At 42.4% G+C, this 19,323-nt stretch overlaps 1 protein-coding gene across 1 annotated transcript in view; it reads right to left on the minus strand.

Annotated features, from left to right (window-relative positions):
- The window catches only part of ZNF565 (zinc finger protein 565), a 29,861-nt gene that overhangs the window by 4,666 nt on the left and 5,872 nt on the right, over nucleotides 1–19,323 (minus strand). The window contains exons 3-6 of the mRNA XM_023516896.1: nucleotides 16,710–16,839; nucleotides 13,862–13,935; nucleotides 6,782–6,908; nucleotides 6,024–6,119 (exon numbers count right to left, since the gene is read on the minus strand). Coding sequence (XP_023372664.1) covers nucleotides 6,024–6,119; nucleotides 6,782–6,908; nucleotides 13,862–13,935; nucleotides 16,710–16,839 — 427 coding nt within the window. The remainder of the gene's footprint in view (nucleotides 1–6,023; nucleotides 6,120–6,781; nucleotides 6,909–13,861; nucleotides 13,936–16,709; nucleotides 16,840–19,323) is intronic.

A 19,323-nucleotide genomic window follows, 5' to 3' on the forward strand; every position in this document is an offset into this window, starting at 1 on the left:
AAGTAGCTGGGACCACAGGCGCCCGCCACAACGCCTAGCTATTTTTTGGTTGCAGCCGTCATTGTTGTTTGGCGGGCCCAGGCTGGATTCGAACCTGCCACCTTAGGTGTATGTGGCTGGCACCTTAGCTACTTGAGCTACAGGCGCCAAGCCTTCTTTATTTATTTTTTGAGACAGAATCTCACTCTGTTGCACTGGGTAGAATGCTGTGGTGTCATAGCTCACAGCAACCTCAAACTTTGTGCTCAAGTGATCCTCTTGCCTCAGCTTCCCGGGTAGCTGGGAGTACAGGAGCCCGCCACAACACCTGGCTAGCTTTCTATTTTACTAAAGAGGGCAGTCTTGCTATTGCTCAGGATGGTCTTTAACTCCTGAGTTCAGGCAATCTACCTACTTTGTCCTCCCAGAGTACTAGGATAGGTTACTATTTTAATAGAGAATTATACTAAAGTTATACCACATACACTTTTTTTTTTTTTTGCAGTTTTTTAGCCAGGGCTGGGTTTAAACCTGCCACCTCCGGTATATGGGGCCGGTGTCCTACTCCTTGAACCACAGGTACCACCCCTCTTAATTTATACATATTCAGTGATCTGTATTCAAAAAACATACACAGAATGTGGCAGGCAGAATAAAGGACCACCAAAGATGTCCATGTCTTAATCTTTGGTTTTTGGGGTTTTATTTTTGAGACAGAATCTCAAGCTGTTGCCCTGGGTAGAATACTGTGGTGTCATAGCTCACAGCAACCTCCAACTCCTGGGCTCAAGCAATCCTCTTGCCTCAGTTTTTGCTATTTTTTGTAAAGATGGGGTCTTGCTTTTTGCTCAGGCTGGTCTTGAACTCGTGAGCTCAGGCAATCCACCTGCCTCAGCCTCCCAGAGTGCTAGGATTACAGGTGTGAGCCACCACACTCAGCTTTTGTTCTAATCTTTGGAACTTGTGTTATATTACACATGACATTTAAAGTCTGGGAGGCTGAGGCAGGTGGATTGCTTGAGCTCAGGAGTTTGACACCAGCCTGAACAAGAGTGAGACTTTGTCTCTCCTAAAAATAGAAAAAACTAGCCAGGCATTGTGGTTCATGCCTGTAGTTCCAGCTACATGGGAGGCTGAGGCAAGAGGATCGCTTAAACCCAAGAGTTTGAGGTTGCTGTGAGTTATAATGCTAGGGCACTCTACCCAAGTGAGAATATGTCTCAGTAAAAATAAAAATAATATATAAAGAGTTAGATGGTAAATATATTTTAGGCTTTGTGGTTCAAGCGGCAAAAATGAGGATTTTATGTAGACCCCTATATATTAAGAGAGAAAACAAACTGCCACAAATTTTTTTATTGGCGAAATTCAAACTGTAACAGTAATTATATACATATATATATTGTTGTGTAGGTCTACAAATAAGAATTGAATTATTATTATTTTTTTTTTTCTTTTGGCCGGGGCTGGGTTTGAACCTGCCACCTCTGGCATATGAGGCCAGCGCCCTACCGTTTTGAGCCACAGGCTCCGCCCCTGAATTATTTTGTTTTTTGGGAGCAGGGGTAACAGTTCACTTACTTGAATTTCAATGTTAGTGTTCCCTCACATCAAAATTGATAACAAATATACACATTAGCTCTGACTTGTAATGAGATTTTATGTATTTCATCTTTGAAAATGTTGTTTCATATATATATATATAAAACACTGTAATAAACTGATATCAAACCATGAACGGATGTCTTTAATTGAGAATATGCATCGCTCAGAAGGCATTTACAGAACTCAGTCAGCTTGTAAATCATATTAAAACAGGTGGCAAGTTAGATTTGGTCCACGAGCTGTACTGCACAGATGACTCATTTAAATCACTACTGCTAGTGAAGAATACTGCAAATATAGACTTTTGAACTACAAAAGCAATGATAGCATAAAACTAAAATTTCAGTTCTTCATTTTTAATTTCAGAATATTATGGGATGACAATCGTTTTAGTTACGTGATTTGCTGTTATGCAATCTGAGTCAAAGTTGTAAGTGTGCTTCTCTCCCGGATAGCGTGCATTGTACCCATTAGGTGTGAATTACCCATTCTCTCTTTCCCTTCCCCACTTGCTTGGCTTCCATTGAGTTTTGCTGCCATATGTACACATGGGTTTGGATCAATTAGTCCCAATTTAATAGTGAGTACATGTGGTGTTTTTCCATTCTTTTTCTTTTTTTTGGAGACAGAGTCTCACTTTGTCACCCTCAGCAGAGTGCTGTCGTGTCAAAGCTTACAGCAACCTCAAACTCTTGGGTACAAGTGATCTACTTGCCTCAGCTTCCCAAGTAGCTGGGACTACAGGTGCCTGCCATAACACCTGGCTGTTTTTTTAGAGACAAGGTCTCACTCTGTCTGACCAGCTCAGGCTGGTCTCAAACTCCCAAACTCAGGCAATCCACCTGCCTTGGCCTCCCAGAGTGCTGGGATTTCAGGTGTGAGCCACTGCACCCAGCCTTGTTTTTTCATTCTTGCAATACTTTGCTGAGAAAGGTCTCCAGTTCCATTCAAGTTGTTATAAAAGGTATTGGCTTACCATCTTTTATGGCTGAGTAGTATGCCATAGTATACATATACCACATTTTATTAATCCACTCGTGTACTGGTAGATACTTGAGTTGATTCCACATCTTTGCAATCATGAATTGTGCTGCAATAAACATTCCAGCATATGTATCTTTTTGATGAAATAACTCTCTTTTTCCTTTGGGTAAAGGTCCAGTATTGGTATTGCTGGATCAAATGGTAGGTCCACTTTAAGTTCTTTGAGGTCTCTCCATACTATTTTCCATTTTGTGGTACTTCACATATTTCCTCCGCAGCAGAGCCCAAGAGGTTTATCAATATTTATCTCTCTATGACTCTGTATTTTCTACTTATTCTAAGTGCATGTGTGTTTGTATGTGTATATGTAAGACAGATAAAACAATTTTCAGATCATCAAATCTATTCTAGCCATTTTTATTACATTATTTTTATTTTATTTATTCATTTATTTTTGAGACAGAATCTCACTATGTTGCCCTCGGTAGAGTGCTGGAGCCTCACAGCTCACAGCAACTTCAAACTCTTGGGCTTAAGCAATTCTCTTGCCTTCGCCTCCCAAGTAGCTGGGACTACAGGCTCCAGCCATAACACCTGGCTATTTTTTTTGTTGTAGTTGTCACTATTGTTTAGCAGGCCTGGGCCAGGTTCGAACCTGCCATCCTCAGTGCATGTGGTTGACACCATAACCACTGTGCTATAGGCACTGAGCCTATTTATTTTTTTGAGACAAAGTCTCACTCTGTCACCCTAGGTAGAGTGCTATGGCATCACTATAGCTCATAGTAACCTCAAACTCTTGGTTTAAGAGATCCTCTTGCCTCAGCCTCCCAAGTGGCTGGGACTACAGGTGTCCACCATAAGGTCTGGCTAGTTTGTTCTATTTTTTAGTGGAGACAGGGTCTTTTTTTTTTTAGAGACAGAGTCCCATCCTATCCCCTGAGTAGAGTGCAATGGTGTCATAGCTCACTGCAACCTCACACTTGGGCTGTGGGCATCCCACTCCCTCAGCCTCCAGAAGCATCTGGGATTACAGGTGCTCACTGCAGTGCCCTCTGGGTTTTTCTTTTTTTTAGGATTCAGGGTCTCACTTGGGCTCAGGCAAGTCTCAAACTTCTGAGCTCAAGCAATTCTCCCTCCTCAGCCTCCCACAGTGGTGGGATTACAGGCGTGAGCCACCGTGCCTGGTGGAGACAGGGTCTTGCTCTTGCTCAGGCTGTGCGTGGTGGCACACACCTCTAGTCCCAGCTATTTGGCAGACCGAGGCAGGAGGACTGTCTGAGCCCAGTAGTTCGAGGTTGTAGTGAGCTACAATGAACACCATTACCCTCTAGCCCAGGTAACAGGGTAAGACCCTGTCTCAAAAACAAACAAACAAATAGCCCTGTAAAGCTTCCTCCAAACAAACAAATAGAAAACCAAAGGATGGGCCTTTATGGAAAAGAAAAAAAATTCTATTCCAGTCTTCAAAAACAGAGAAATAAAGGTTAAGCACATTTTAAACTCTTAAAGACTATTTTATTACAAAGCAACAGAAGGTACAACTTCAAAATCACTTGAGGGAAGAAACAGTGGTAATAAAATTTGAGCAAAACAGGAAGAGGTGGAAATATAAAAGGAATAAGAGACACAGAAAATCAACACTAAGTAAGCACCAGGGTAATAACTGCTACAGACAATGCTAAAATCAGTGGGCAAACGAGGAAAAATAGCACATTTACCTGGCGTCAAAGTATCTATCTACCCTTAAGATATTTACCAATTACAGATGGAAAAATAGTAACTAACAGGGGAGAAACCAAAAAGGCATTATCTAACCAAGTGATCAAAGTTAACAACACCAGTAATAAGGCACTCCAACATCTGATATGTGATGTGCAGAGGATACAATATCACTTCTGTGATATTCTTGTCAAAAATGCATAATCTCAATCTAATTGTGAGAAAATATAACACAAAAAGAAACTGAGAGACCTTCTACAAAAAATGCTAATTAGGGCTCAGTGCTTAGGGCCCTGAACCCCCAACTCTTGGGCTTAAGCGATTCTTTTGCCTCAGCCTCCCAAGTAGCTGGGACTACAGGTCCCTGCTACAATGCCCAGCTGTTCGTGTTTTTTTTTTTTAGTTCAAGTTGTCATTGTTGTTTGGCAGGCCCGGGCTGGATTTGAACCCACCAGCTCTAGTGTATGTGGTTGGTGCCCTTAGCCGCTAAGCTACAGGGGACGAGCCTGACTGGGGTTTTTAAAAATTTGTTTTATTTCTTATTTTTCATGACTGTACCATACCTATGCAAAATGTTAACTTAGTCACTCTGGGAGGCCGAGACAGGTAGATTGCTTGAGCTCCAGAGTTTGAGATCAACCTGAGCAAGAGCAAGTCTTACCTATCTCTAAAAATAGCTGGTCACTATGGCGGGTACCTGTAATTCCAGCTCAAAAAAAAAAAAAAAAAGTTAACCTAGTGGAAATGAAGTGAAGGATAAATAGGAATTCTCCATAATAATTCTGCATGTTTTCTATAAGCCTAAAATTATTTCAAAATAAGAAAGTTAAAAAACAAAGAGGCTGGGTACTGTGGCTCATATCTGTAATCCTAACACTTTGGGAGGCTGAGGAGGATCACTTGCAGCCAGGAGTTTTAGACCAGCTGAGCAAGGGAGACACTGTATCTACTAAAAATAGCCAGGTATTGTGGCAAGTGCCTGTAGTCCCAGCTACTTGGGAGGCTGAGACAAAAGAATCACTTAAGCCCAAGAGTTTGAGGTTGCTGTGAGCTGTGATGCCACAGCACTCTACTGAGTGTAACATAGTGGGACTCTGCCTCAAAAAAAAAAAAAAAAAAGCCAGCCACTGAGGAAGAAAAGGGCATATCCCTTTTGGAATGGGAGGAAAATATGATGGAAAGAGGCTAGGCACGATGGCTCACACCTGTAATCCTAGCACTCTGGGGGTCTGAGGCTGGTAGACTGAGTGAGTTCAGGAATTTGACACCAGCCTAAGCAAGAGTGAGACCCCCTCTCTAAAAAATAGCCAGGCATTGTGGCAGGTCCCTATAGTGGCAGGTCCCTATAGTCCCAGCTACTCGGGAGGCTGAGGCAAGAGAATTGCTTGTGCCCAAGAGTCTGAAGTTGCTATGAGCTATGATACCATAGTACTTTACTGAGGGTGACAAAGTGAAACTCTGTCTCAAAAAAAAAAAAAAAAAGAAAAGAAAAGAAAAGAAAATGTGATGGAAGAAAGAACCAAAAGAACGAGAGGAATTAACTGGGGTTGGGAAAGGTTCCCTTGGGAGCTGATATTGGTAAGGTCTTTGGTCAGCACTTCTTCTTAGGCTTTTATTCCAAAGTAGTGCTTCAAAGGAAGCCTGCCAGCAATCACCGAAGTTACTGTATCCATTGACTCACCCACTAGCTATAATCCCCAGTGACCTCCCCTATCTGATCGGCCCTCGCTCACCTGAGCACCATGGTCCTGTCATGTCATTTGCAATCATCCAGGGCTCTTTCCCTTGCTCCAATAAGGAGATGACATCAGGCTTAGAAATGGAAAGTCCTGTTTATGGGAAAAGAAATGGAGCATGGTCATAATGTTCCAAAATTCAAACCCAGTCCTTAGGTCACCATGGGAGAGGCAGTTATAGGGAAGGTGTGGAGGCTGTCCAAAGGATGGGAAGATGGAGGTGCCCAACGCAACTACTCATTTCCAATTCCACAAAGCACAAAATAGTTCCCCTGGGAACAGACAGCAGAAACTTGTGAGTTGTCCTAGAAACGTACAGTGAAGACACCAGAAATTCCAGAAGGGTAATGCTGAATTATTTAGAGTAGGCAAACTATGGTGATTATTCTCCATTACCTGTCTTCTTCCCCCCAATCCATTCCTTGATGTTCCTGGCCCTGTCTTTACTGTAAGGACTGTTATTATTCCTGCCCTATGGTTTCCTATGGTATGGCAGATGGAAAACACTGGTAGGAGGTCAGCAGGCTGGAGAGAGAGTGCAAGGCATTTCTTACTCCTCTCCCTCCCTCCCTCCTTTGGTCCAGGGGTTGAGAGGTAGCTATGGTTGCTGCTGGCTTGTCCCTTCTCTGTGGCTCTAGATCAGTGACACCAGTTTTCTCTCTACACCCCCTTAGGCCAGAGGTGGAAACAGCCTCCCATTGTTGTCGCTGGGTAACTTGGTTTCCTGTCTGGCCCTGTGTGCTGGATATCCTTACCTAGTGACACCAAGTTACTGAAGTTCTCCAAAGTCACGTCCCTGTACAAGTCCCTCTGAGCAGGTTCCAGGCACTTCCATTCTTCCTGAGAGAACTCTATGGCCACATCCCTGAATGTCACTAATCCCTGAAACAATAAACCCACATATCAGCAGTAAATTAAAAGACTTCTGTTTTTCTCACTTTTCATTAGGAAAACTTTCAAAATACACAAACGTATAGAGACTAGCATACAGTACTGGCCCTCATGAGCCTATCACTCTGCTTCAACAATTAAAAGATGCGTTATCTTATTTTAACTTCTGCCTTCCATTTCTATTACTAGTGTATTTTGAGGGAAATCCTACATGATATCAAACATCATATAATTTCACCCCAAAATACTTTAGTATTTAAGGGCATACAGGCTTTAAAAAAAAAAAAAGCATAAAAAGCAGAATATCATTACTATACTTAATAAAATTAACAATAGGGTAGTACCCGTAGCTCAGCAGGTAGGGTACTGGCCACATATGCGGAGGCTGGTAGGTTCGAACCTGGCCCAGGCCAGCTAAACAACAGGTAAAAAAATAACTACCACAAAAATATAGCTGGGCATTGTGATGGGCACCTGTAGTCCCAGCTACTTGGGAGGCTGAGGCAAGAGAATCGTTTAAGCTCAGGAGTTTGAGGTTGCTGTGAGCTGTGATGCCACAGCACTCTACCCAGGGCAACAGGTTGAGATGCTGTCTCAAAAAAATAAATAAATAAAATAAACAACAATTTTCTAAGAAACAGAGTAAGTTCTAATTGTCCCAATTGTCTCATAATTGATTTTTAAAAATGGTTTGTTCAAATCAGGTTTCAAACAAGATCCACACATTACATTTTTTTTTTTTTTTTGAGATATAGTCTCACTTTGTTGCCATAGGTAGAGTGCTATAGGGTCATAGCTCACAGCAACCTCAAACTCTTGGGCTTAAGTGATCATCTTCCCTCAGCTTCCTGAATAGCTGGGACTACAGGCACGTGCCACAATCCCTGGATAGCTTTTCTGTTTTTAGTAGAGATGAGGGTCATGTTCTTTGCTCAGGCTGGTCTCGAACTCCTGAGCTCAGATGACTGACCCGCACCGGCCTCTCAGAGTGCTAAGATTACAGGTGTGAGCCACCGTCCCTGGCTATACATTGCATTTAGTTGATAGGTTTCTTAAAGTCTCTCAAATCTCTAACAGACCTCACAAACTCTTCTTAAAATTTTATTGCCATGCATTTATTACAGAAACATTCGAATCAGTGGAATTTCTCACATTCTTCATTTGGCTGATTGAATCTTCATGGTCTAGTTTAATGTGCTAATTTATTTCCATATTTCTTGTAAAGTGGCAGTTAGATCTGGAGGCCTGATTTCCATTTTGGGGGTGGTGGCGTTAACATGTCAGTGGTGGTATTGTGTACTTTCTATAACATTCCATCAGCAGGCATGTGATGATTGGTTGTCCCATTTATAATGAAGTTAAAATTGATGAGGAGGTTCAGGTTTTGACAACCTGATCCTTTCAGTAAAATGTCTTTAAGAGGAGGGGATGAAGCAGGGCACTGCAGGAAGGAGGTGATCCAGCAAGCAAGTTAGGCCTGAATGCCTATGTCATAAAGGAAGTACAATAAACACAAATGTGACTAAAGGCAAACATGCTCTTAAACATTCCTATGGCTACAGATAAAACTTCCTAAAGACAGGCTTGGCGCCTGTGGCTCAAGTGGCTAAAGCACCAGCCATATACACCTGAGCTGGCAGGTTCGAATCCAGCCCGGGCCCGTCAAACAACAATGACGACTACAACCAAAAAATAGCCAGGCGTAGCAGCAAGCGCCTGTAGTCCCAGCTACTTGGGAGGCTGAGGCAAGAGAATCGCTTAAACCCAGGAGTTGGAGATTGCTGTGAGCTGTGATGCCACAGCACTCTACTCAAGGCGACAGCTTGAGGCTCTGTCTCAAAACAAACAAACAAACAAACAAACTTCCTACAGGATGCTTCTATTTTCCACACAGGAGCGCTAAATGGGGTCACATAAATAACCTAAATCAGTGGTTCTCAACCTTCCTAATGCCTCCAGTCTTTAAAATAGTTCCTGTAGGTTGCAACCCACAGGTTGAGAACTGCTGACCTAAACCAATATAGAAAACAAATAGCAACATGGTCCTGGCAAATAATGTCTTTAAAAAATGAGCCCCTTTCACTACTTTATGCTTCAGATAATAAATATAAAGATAGAATTCAGGCTGGGCATGGTGGCAGATGCCTATAATCCTAGTAGTTTGGGAGGTCAAGGTGGGAGGATTGCTTGAAGACAGGAGTTCAAAACCAGCATGGGCAACATAGCAAGACCCTGTCTCTACAAAAAATAAAAAATTAGCTGGGCATGACGGCACATGTTTATAAGCGCTGCTACTTAAGAAGATGAGGCAGGAGGATTGCTTAAGTTCAGGAGTGTGAGGTTACAGTGAGCTCTGATGATGTCATTGTACTCTGGCCTGGGCAATAGAGTGAGACCCTGTCTCAGAAAAAAAGAAAAAGAAAAAAAGGATAGAATTCAAAATGTCTTATAAATCTCTATCTTAAGACCTAAGATTTATAGAAGTTTAAAAACTATCCTAAAGAATCAGGAAAATATTTATTCTATGGATCTCAACCTCGGTAATACTTTCTCCTTTAGGGTGCATTTAGGACCATTAGGGGATCATCTAGTTGTTCCAAAGTCGGGGAGGGGGTAGTCTGAAGGAATAGTATAGCCCTGGCCTTTAATGCCCGGCATCAAGAACACCAAGTGCCCTGAATTACGTGGCCTATATACCCAGGGCAATCCCATACAACAGAAACTGTACTAGAAAATGACAACCATTTGTTAGATATCATGAGCATATTTTTTGTTATGGCAAAATTTTTTTTTTTTTTTTTTTTTTTGAGACAGAGCCTCAAGCTGTCCCCCTGGGCAGAGTGCCGTGGCATTACAGCTCACAGCAACCTCCAACTCCTGGGCTCAAGCGAGTCTCCTGCCTCCGCCTCCCAAGTAGCTGGGACCACAGGCGCCCGCCACAACGCCCGGCTATTTTTTGGTTGCAGCCATCATTGTTGTTTGGCGGGTCCAGGCTGGGGATTCGAACCCGCCACCTTAGGTGTACGTGGCTGGCGCCTTAGCCGGTTGAGCTATAGGCGCCGAGCCATGGCAAAATTTTAAATAAATGCAAGGACTTTTATTGGCTATATAATATTGTACCTTATATATTGTAAGATACATTCATTCCATTATTTTGGAGCATTTAGCCTAAAAAGATGTGTAAAATCTTCATTTTACTAGATACTTGTTAATATTCATATTCCCTCACTATCCACTTCTCCTTGTTCCTGAAATAAGAAAGCTGATAAAGCATTTACCTGAGTCACATGAATTTGGCCCCACAAAAAACACATGTGCAACTTCAAGATCAATCATCTTATAGTTGTTCATCCTTCATAAATTCCCTTGCAAGACAGAACTTTCTGTAACTAAAATACCAAATCACAGCTCCCATTCTAATGGCCTCAACATTAGGAGTTACCACATATTGAGACCAATACCAACCGTTACAGCTCCTATCATGTTTACATGAAGAGAGAGGAGTGGAGGCTTCTACTAAAAACACCCCGATGTCGGATAAAACATAATGAACAATCACTTAAATGTATCTCTAAGCTCTCAAGAAGATAAGGGAAATTAAATCCCAGAGTTAACAAAAGAAACAACACATACACACACACACCCCTAGAGAGGGCTCAGCAGGAACAATATATGAAGTCAAATGCTTTGCTAAGCCTTAGTATGGGGCCTAGGATACACACAAAGTAGGATGTGAACCCATGAAAAGGCTGAGATCTTAAAAGATGAGATCCTAGAAGTTACCTCAGTGAAATGGTGGGCTCCAATAAAAACCTTACTGGAAAAGAGTGACAGAGTGACAGCATGACAAGGAATCTGTGACAGCTCCAGACAGAGAAATAAGTATTACCATTAATGACACTACTACTAGTAGTAATAGTAGCAGTAGTAGTAGTTAGTATCTCTTGTCAACATATGACCGAAGGCCTACTCTAAAGTAAGTCTGAAATTCAAAATGACATAATTCATTCAGTTGGGAAAGCCCTAGGTGAAAAATTAAAGTAGGTCAAGTTTGAGAACACTCCTAGGTGTAAAACCTTTCTGAAAAAAAGTAACCCCTACCCAGTTGCCTAAGGACTACCACATATTAAATTAAATCAACCAAGACAATTCAATGGCGAAAGATTAGTCCTTTGAACAAACGATTAGTCTAGTACTAGGAAACTGGATAGCCCTATAAAAAAAATAAAAGTTTGATTCCTATCTCACATCAAATACAAAAACAAACTCAAAATCAATCATAGGCCTAAATGTCAAAGTTAAAACTATAAAATTCTTAGAAGAAAATGTAGGAACTTATCTTCATGACCTTGGGTCAGGTACTGGTTTCTTAGATATGGCACTAAAACACATATGACAAAAGATTAAAAAGATAAAGTAGGCTCAGTGCCTGTGGCTCAAGTGGTTAAGGCACCAGCCATATACCACCATATACCTGAGCTGGCAGGTTCAAATTCAACCTGGGCCCGCCAAATAACAATGACTGCTGCAACAACAACAGCAAAATAGCCGGGTGTTGTGGTAGGCACGTGTAGTCCCAGCTACTTGGTAGGCGGAGGCAGGAGAATAGCTTGAGCCCAGAAGATGGAGGTTGCTGTGAGCTGTGATGCCAGAGCACTCTACCCAGGGTGACAGCTTGAGGCTCTGTCTCGAAAAAAAAAAAAAAGATAAATAAACTTTATCAAAACTAAAAACTTTTGTGCCACAAGTGATTCCATCAAGAAAGTGAAAAATCTAATCCACAGAATGGGAGAAAATATTTGTAAATCATCTATCTAATGAAGGACTTGCACCTAGAATATAAAAAGAATTCTTACCACTCAATAATAAAAAGGCAACACAGGGTGGTGCCTGTGGCTCAGTGAGTAGGGCGCCGGCCCCATATACTGAGGGGGGCGGGTTCAAACCCGGCCCCAGACAAACCGCAACAAAAATATAGCCAGGTGTTGTGGCAGGCACCTGTAGTCCCAGCTACTCAGGAGGCTGAGGCAAGAGAATCACCTAAGCCCAGGAGTTGGAGGTTGCTGTGAGCTGTGTGATGCTGCCATGGCACTCTACTGAGGGCAATAAAATGAGACTCTGTCTCTAAAAAAAAAAAAAAAAAGGCAACACAAATAAAAACTGTGGGATAACACAAATCATATAGCTTCTGGGAAACCACACTGTATACAATGTACACTTACTAGACAGAACGTGGGTGAAAAAGGCAAATAACATGTTAGGATTATAAAAATAGTTTTGTCCCTGTAGACCTCCTGAAAGAGTCTCAATGTCTTCCTGGACCACATTTTGAGAACTGTTGATCTACTCCTACACAATTTAACATGAATGATTTGAAAAAATCTTGTCACAAAACATATAGAGTATGATAACTTTATATCAAATTAAAAACAGAAGATCCAACAGTATATTGTCTAGTGAGCAGTCATATATGAGGAAATGATCATAAAAATCAAAGGACTGGGCTCGGTGCCTGTGGCTCAAGCAGCTAAGGCGCCAGCCACATACACCTAAGGTGGCAGGTTCGAATCCAGCCCGAACCCGCCAAACAACAATAATGGCTGCAACCAAAAAATAGCCAGGTGTTGTGGCGGGCACCTGTGGTCCCAGCTACTTGGGAGGTGGAGGCAGGAGACTCGCTTGAGCCCAGGAGTTGGAGGTTGCTGTGAGCAGTGAAGCCATAGCACTCTACCCAGGGGGACAGCTTGAGGCTCTGTCTCAAAAAAAAAAAAAAAAAAATCAAAGGACTGATAAATATAAAATTAAAAGTATTCATTACCATTGGTAGGAATGGTAATGGGATATGAGAAAAGATGTGCTCAGGAAAGGGAATGTAGGTTGGTTAGATGGTATATTAATCTGGGTGATGAACACATTAGTGCCTGTTATTATTTGGATATTTGTCTCCTCCAAACTTCATGTTGAAATTTGATCCCCAATTAGATAGCAGGGTGCAGGTCCCTCATGAATACCTTACCACCCTCCCCGGGTGAGTGAGTTCTCACTCTATGAATCTCTCTGAAATGTGGTTGTTAAAAGGGGCCTGGCACTTCTCCCCTCTTGTTCTTTTGCTTCCTCTCTCCCCTTGTGGTCTCTGCACATGCCAGCTCCCCTTCAGCTTCCACCATAAATGGGAACAGCCTGAGGGCCCAATTTTGAACTTTCCAGCTATCAAAATTGTGAGCTAAATAAACCTTTTTTCTTTATAAATTACTTAGCCTCAGGTATTCTTTTATGCACCACAAAAATGTATTAAGATAGTACTCATTTTGTTATTCTTTATGCCACATATTATGTTATAGAAATGTTTTTATATATATTTATTGACAGTATGAAATGTTTTATGATTTTTTTTTTTTTTTTTTGAGATAGGGCCCTGGGTAGAGTGTCATGGCATCAAAGCTCACAGCAACCTCCAACTCCTGGGCTCAAGTGATTCTCTTGCCTCCGCCTCTCAAGTATTTGGGACTATAGGCGCCTGCCACAACGCCCAGCTATTTTTTGGTTACAGCCGTCATTGTTGTTTAGTGGGTCTGGGCTGGATACGAACCTGCCAGCTCAGGTGTATGTGGCTGGAGCCTTAGCTGCTTGAGCCACAGGCACTGAGCCATGTTTTATGAATCTTAAAAGGGGACTGACATTTAAAAACAGAAGAAAGGAATCCACCCTGGTCATTGGAAAAGATTCAACCTTAGTTATGATAAAAGAGACTCATAATCCTCTAAAGAGAACATTACACACACGTGAATAGTATTGGTGAAGAGAGGGCCACTAAGGGAAGTGGGCATCATCACTATTCCTTGGAATGGAGGAACTCTGAGCAGGTCACAGACAAGTTTCAGGAAACAGAAATGTTCATGTAATCTTGAGGGAAAATGGATTATTCCAACGGTAGAAAACCATACCTGGGCCATGGCTTTTAGAACTATCTGAACTGCTCTGACTTCTCTGGAGTCTTCTCTTGGACAAATGCAGAGTCCTAAAAGAGCAAAATAGAGGGAGAAGGAGTAAATCTCTGATGAACTGAGCTTGCCTTAGCACTCCCAATTAGATGAGCTTAAAACAGTTTGTACTTCCACTGTCCCTGCTTTGCTTCCTCCACCCTCTCCATGTCCCACTGTGCAAACACTAATATTAAGAACAACCGAGTTCACAAAACCCACAAAACCCATAAACACTAAGGAACTCAAAAGCAGTAAGATAGTTTCAAGACAGATGTGCTCCAGCACTGAAACAGAACCCAGGCCCCTAAGCAGTAGGGATAATAGCTGAGACAGTCTCTCATCTTGCAGATACTAAGCTAAACCTTAATCTAATTCTGGCTAGGATGTAACTTGAAATTTTTCTTACATGTCATTTTTTTTTAAAGGTTATATTGATTTTGTGGATGTAAACAAAATTTTCCAATATAAACATTATCCAAAAAATCAATACATTGAGAGATATGTACTTTTTCAGGCAAGATCAATATTCTGAGCCAGACAATAGCAGACTGGTTAAATAAATTAAAATATTTCTATATAATGGTAATTTTGAGCACTCACAAATTTAGTAGTAATGTAATAATTAATAACAGAAAATGTTCCAGATATGGTTAGTGAAAACAGAGTAGTTAACAAAATAGCTAGGCGAGCAGCGCCTGTGGCTCAAAGGAGTAGGGCACCGGCCCCACATGCCGGAGGTGGCGGGTTCAAACTCAGCCCCGGCCAAAAAAAAAAAAGCTAGGCATCATGTGGTCCTATTTCATTTTTTTTTCTTTTTGAGACCAAGTCTCACTGTCTCTACCCTCAGTAGAGTGCCGTAGCATCACGGCTCACAGCAACCTCAAACTCTTGGGCTTAAGTGATTCTCTTGCCTCAGCCTCCCAACTATCTGGGACTATAGGTGCCTGCCACAGCTCCCGGCTATTTTTTGGTTGTAGTTGTCATTATTGTTTGGCAGGCCAGGCTGGATTCGAAGCTGCCAGCTCTGGTGTATGTGCTGGCACCCACATAGCTGAGATAGTCTCCCATCTTGGAGATGCTAAGCTAAACCTTAATCTAATTCTGGCTAGGATGTAACTTGAAATTTTACAAGCCATAGTTATGATAAAAGATTGGGAGGCTGAGGCAAGAGAATCGCTTGCTCACTAAGCTAAGCTAAGATTGACTATTGACAACCTGATCCTTTCAGGAAAATGTCTTTAAGAGGAGGAGATGAAGCAGGGCACTGCAGGAAGGAGGTGATCCAGCCGCTGAGCTACAGGTGCCAAGTCATGTGGTCCTATTTCTTTTTTTTTTTTTTTGAAACAGAATCTCACTTTGTTGCCCTGGGGTAGAGTGCCGAGCCATCACAGCTCACAGCAACCTCCAACTCTTGGGCATAAGCAATTCTCTTGCCTTAGCCTCCCAAGTAGCTGGGACTACAGATGCCCGCCAGCTGTTTTTTGTTGCAGCTGTCATTGTTGTTTAGCTGTCCTAGGCTGAGTTCAAACCCGCCACTCTCGGTGTATGTGGCTGATGCCATAATTACTGTGTTATGGGCGCTGAGCTGGTCCTATTTCCAAAATGCATGTATTAATAGTATATCATATAGGGGCCGGGCGAGGTGGCTCACGCCTGTAGTCCTAGCACTCTGAAAGGACGAGGTGGGTGTATTGCCTGAGCTCAGGAGTTTGAGACCAACCTGATTAAGAGTGAGACCCTATCTCTAAAAATAGCATGTGTTGTAGTAGGATCCCTTGAGCCCAGGAGTTTGAGGTTGCTGTAAGCTATGATGCCACAGCATTCTAAACACGGTACAAAGTGAGACTCTGTTTCAAAAAACAAACAAACAAACAAACAGACAAAAAAAAAAAAAATATATATATATATATATATATATCATATAGATAACAGACAAAATCAGATGAAAATGACTTGGAAGTTTTACTGTTAAACATAACTTCTGAGTTGTCTTAAATTTTCTTATTTTTATTTATGTGGGGTTTTGTTCCCATATCATGCATTGATTTTTTTTTTTTTTTTTTGAGACAGAGTCTCTGTCACCCTGGGTAGAGTGCCATGGCATCACAGCTTCCAGCAACCTCAAACTCTTAGGCTCAAGAAATCCTCTTGTATCAGCCTCTGGAGTAGTTGGGACTATAGGCATCTTCCTTGATGCCCAGCTAGTTTTTTCTATTATTAGTAGAGATGGGGGTCTCACTCTTGCTGAGGCTGGTCTCAAACTCTTTTTTTTTGAGACAGAGTCTCAAGCTGTCGCAGTGGGTAGAGTGCAGTGGCGTCGCAGCTCATAGCAACCTCTAACTCTTGGGCTTAAGCAATTCTTTTGCCTCAGCCTCCCAAGTAGCTGGGACTACAGATGCCCACCACAACTCCTGGTTATTATTATTATTATTTTTTTGGTTGTAGTTATCATCATTGTTTGATAGGCCCAGGTTGGATTTGAACCTGCCAGCTCCGGTGTGTATGGCTGGTGCCCTAAGCCACTTGAGCTACCGGCACCAAGCCTGGTCTCAAACTCTTGAGCTCAAGCGATCCACCTGTCTCAGCCTCCCAGAGTGCTAAGATTAGCGGCTGGCCCATGCACTGATTTTTTTTTTTTGCAGTTTTGACCGGGGCTGGGCTTGAACCCACCACCTTTAGCATATGGGGCCGGCGCCCTACCCCTTTGAGCCACAGGCGCCACGCACACTGATTTTTTTAAATGCCATATTTCCAAATTCTGTTAAATGTAAGCCACTCCCAAATAGCAGATGAAAATGAAAATACTTACTTAAAAATATCTTCCTCTGAATAGGAAATAATAGCTCAGGATATTCTAAAAACAGTTGTATTTTCACAGAGGACTTTTGTTGTTTTTGCTCCTTCAGCTCCCAAAAGGTTAAAACTCCGTAATTTGGTAACTATATTCATGTGTGCTGCAGTCCTACCTGGAAAAAAACTAAAAGTCACTTGGGCCATCTTCCCTGTATAGGTTATGTTTCCTTTAAGTATCTTCTTGCCAGAGGGATTTATGATGTTGCTGCCTGTAACATATTTACCCAAATGTCCTCTACACAGCTGCCAAATGATCTTGCTGGCCTGGTACGGTGGCTCATACCTGTAATCCTAGCACTCTGGGAGGCTGAGGCAGGAGGACTATCTGAGCTCAGGAGTTGGAGACCAGCCTGAGCAAGATTGAGACCCCATCTCTACTAAAACTAGAAAAAAGATAGCTGGGTGTGGTGGTTGGTGCCTGTAGTTCCACCTATTTGCGAGGCTGAGGCAGGAGAATCACTTGAACCCAGGAGTCTGAGGTTGCTGTGAGTTATGATGCCACAGCACTCTACCCACGGTGACAGAGTGAGGCACTTTTTCAAAAAAAAAAAAAAGGGAAAAGATAGAGGAGGGTCTCACTCTGTCATTTAGGCTGAAGTATAGTGGTATGATTACATCTCAAACTGCAGCCTTAAACTCTTGGGCTCCAGAAATCGTCCAGTAGCTAGGACTATAGGCTTGTGCCACTACATCTTTTTATTTTTATTTTTGTGTGTGTGTGTGGGCGTGTGTCTTGCTTGGTTACCTAGGCTGGTCTTGAACTCCTGGCCTCAAGTGATCCTCCTGCCTCAGCCTCCCAAAGTGCAGGATTACAGGCCTAATCCATCCAGGATGCACTCTCTCTTTCTCTGCCAGGTTAAGGACTCAGTGAGAAGGTATTGACTGCCATCCAAGAAAACAGCCCTGATCAGGATCTGACTAGGCTGATATCCAGACCTCAGAGTTCTAGTCTTTAGAACTGCACGATAAATTTCTGCTGTTTAAGTCATCCAGTCTATGACATTTTGTTGTGGAAGCCCAAACTAAGACAGATGCCAATACTACCCGAACTGAAGTACATATTGAATAAAATATTTATCAAAATTCAAAAAATTTTTTTAAACTCTAACTTTTTTTTTCAGAAATAGAAAAATCCATCCAAAATTGACATGGAAAGCTTGGCGCCTGTGGCTCAAGTGGGTAAGGCACCAGCCATATACCCCTGAACTGGTGGGTTCCAATCCAGCCCGGGCCTGCCAAACAACAATGACAGCTGCAACCAAAAAATAGCCAGGCATTGTGGTGGGCGCCTATAGTCCCAGCTACTTGGGAGGCGGAGGCAGGAGAACTGCTTGAGTCCAGGAATTGGAGGTTGCTGTGAGCTGTGATGCCACAGCACTCTATCCAGGGTGACAGCTTGAGACTCTGTTTCAGAAAAAAAACAAAAAACAAAAAACAGGGGCAGTGCCTATGGCTCAAAGGAGTCTGCGCCCCACATACTGGAGGTAGCAGGTTCAAACCCAGCTCTAGCCAAAAACTGCAAAAAAAAGAAAAAAAAAAAGTGGGCAGCGCCTATGGCTCACTGGGTAGGGTCTGGCCCCATATACCCAGGGTGGCGGGTTCTAACCCAGTCCCGGTCAAACTGCAACAACAAAAAATAGCCAGGGCATTGTGGTGGGTGCCTGTAGTCTCACCTACTTAGGAGGCTGAGGCAGGAGGATTCTGCCTAAGCCTAGGAGTTGGAGGTTGCTGTGAGCTGTGTGACACCACGGCACTCAACCGAGGGTGATGAAGTGAGACTCTGTTTCTACAAAAAACAAAAAACAAAAAACAAAAATTGACATGGAAGCTAAAGGGTCCCTGAATACAAAATAATCTTGAAATAGAATAAGGTTGGAGGCCAAAAACTTACTACAAAGTTTTTAAAACAGTAATTAAAACTAAATATTTTTATTTTTATGATTTTTTTTTTTTTTTTTTTGAGACAGATTCTCACTCTGTCACTTTCGGTAGAGAGCTATGGCGTCACAGCTCGCAGCAACCTCAGACTCCTGGGCTTAAGTGATTCTCTTATCTCAGCCTCCCAAGTAGCTAAGACTATAGGTGGCCACCACAACACCTGGCTATTTTTTAGAGATGGGGTCTTGCTCTTGCTCAGGCTGGTCTCAAACCTATTAGCTCAGGCAATCAACTTGTCTCAGCCTCCCAGAGTGTTAGGATTACAGGCGTGAGCCACCGCGCCTGGCCAGTAATTAAAACTATCTGGTACTGGCATAAAGACAGATATCTAGAACAATGAAATAGATGGGAGCTATGCATGGTTGTTCACACCTATAAAGGAGCCCAGAAATCAACCCCCATGTATTTGGTCAAATGATTTTTGACAAGGGATTCTCTCTCTCTCTTTCTTCTTTTGAGGCAGAGTCTTATTCTGTTGCCCCAGTCTAGAGTGCTAAGGCATCGGCCTAGCTCACAGCAACCTCAAACTCCTGGGTTGAAGCAATTCTTTTACCTCAGCCTCCCAAGTAGCTGGGACCATACTGCTGTCAGTAATTCTTTTCTTTTCTTTCTTTCTTTCTTTTTTTTTTTTT

Source organism: Otolemur garnettii, unplaced genomic scaffold (genome assembly GCF_000181295.1).
Source record: "Otolemur garnettii isolate 467f Iridium unplaced genomic scaffold, OtoGar3 scaffold00100, whole genome shotgun sequence".
Taxonomy (NCBI): Eukaryota; Metazoa; Chordata; class Mammalia; order Primates; family Galagidae; genus Otolemur; species Otolemur garnettii.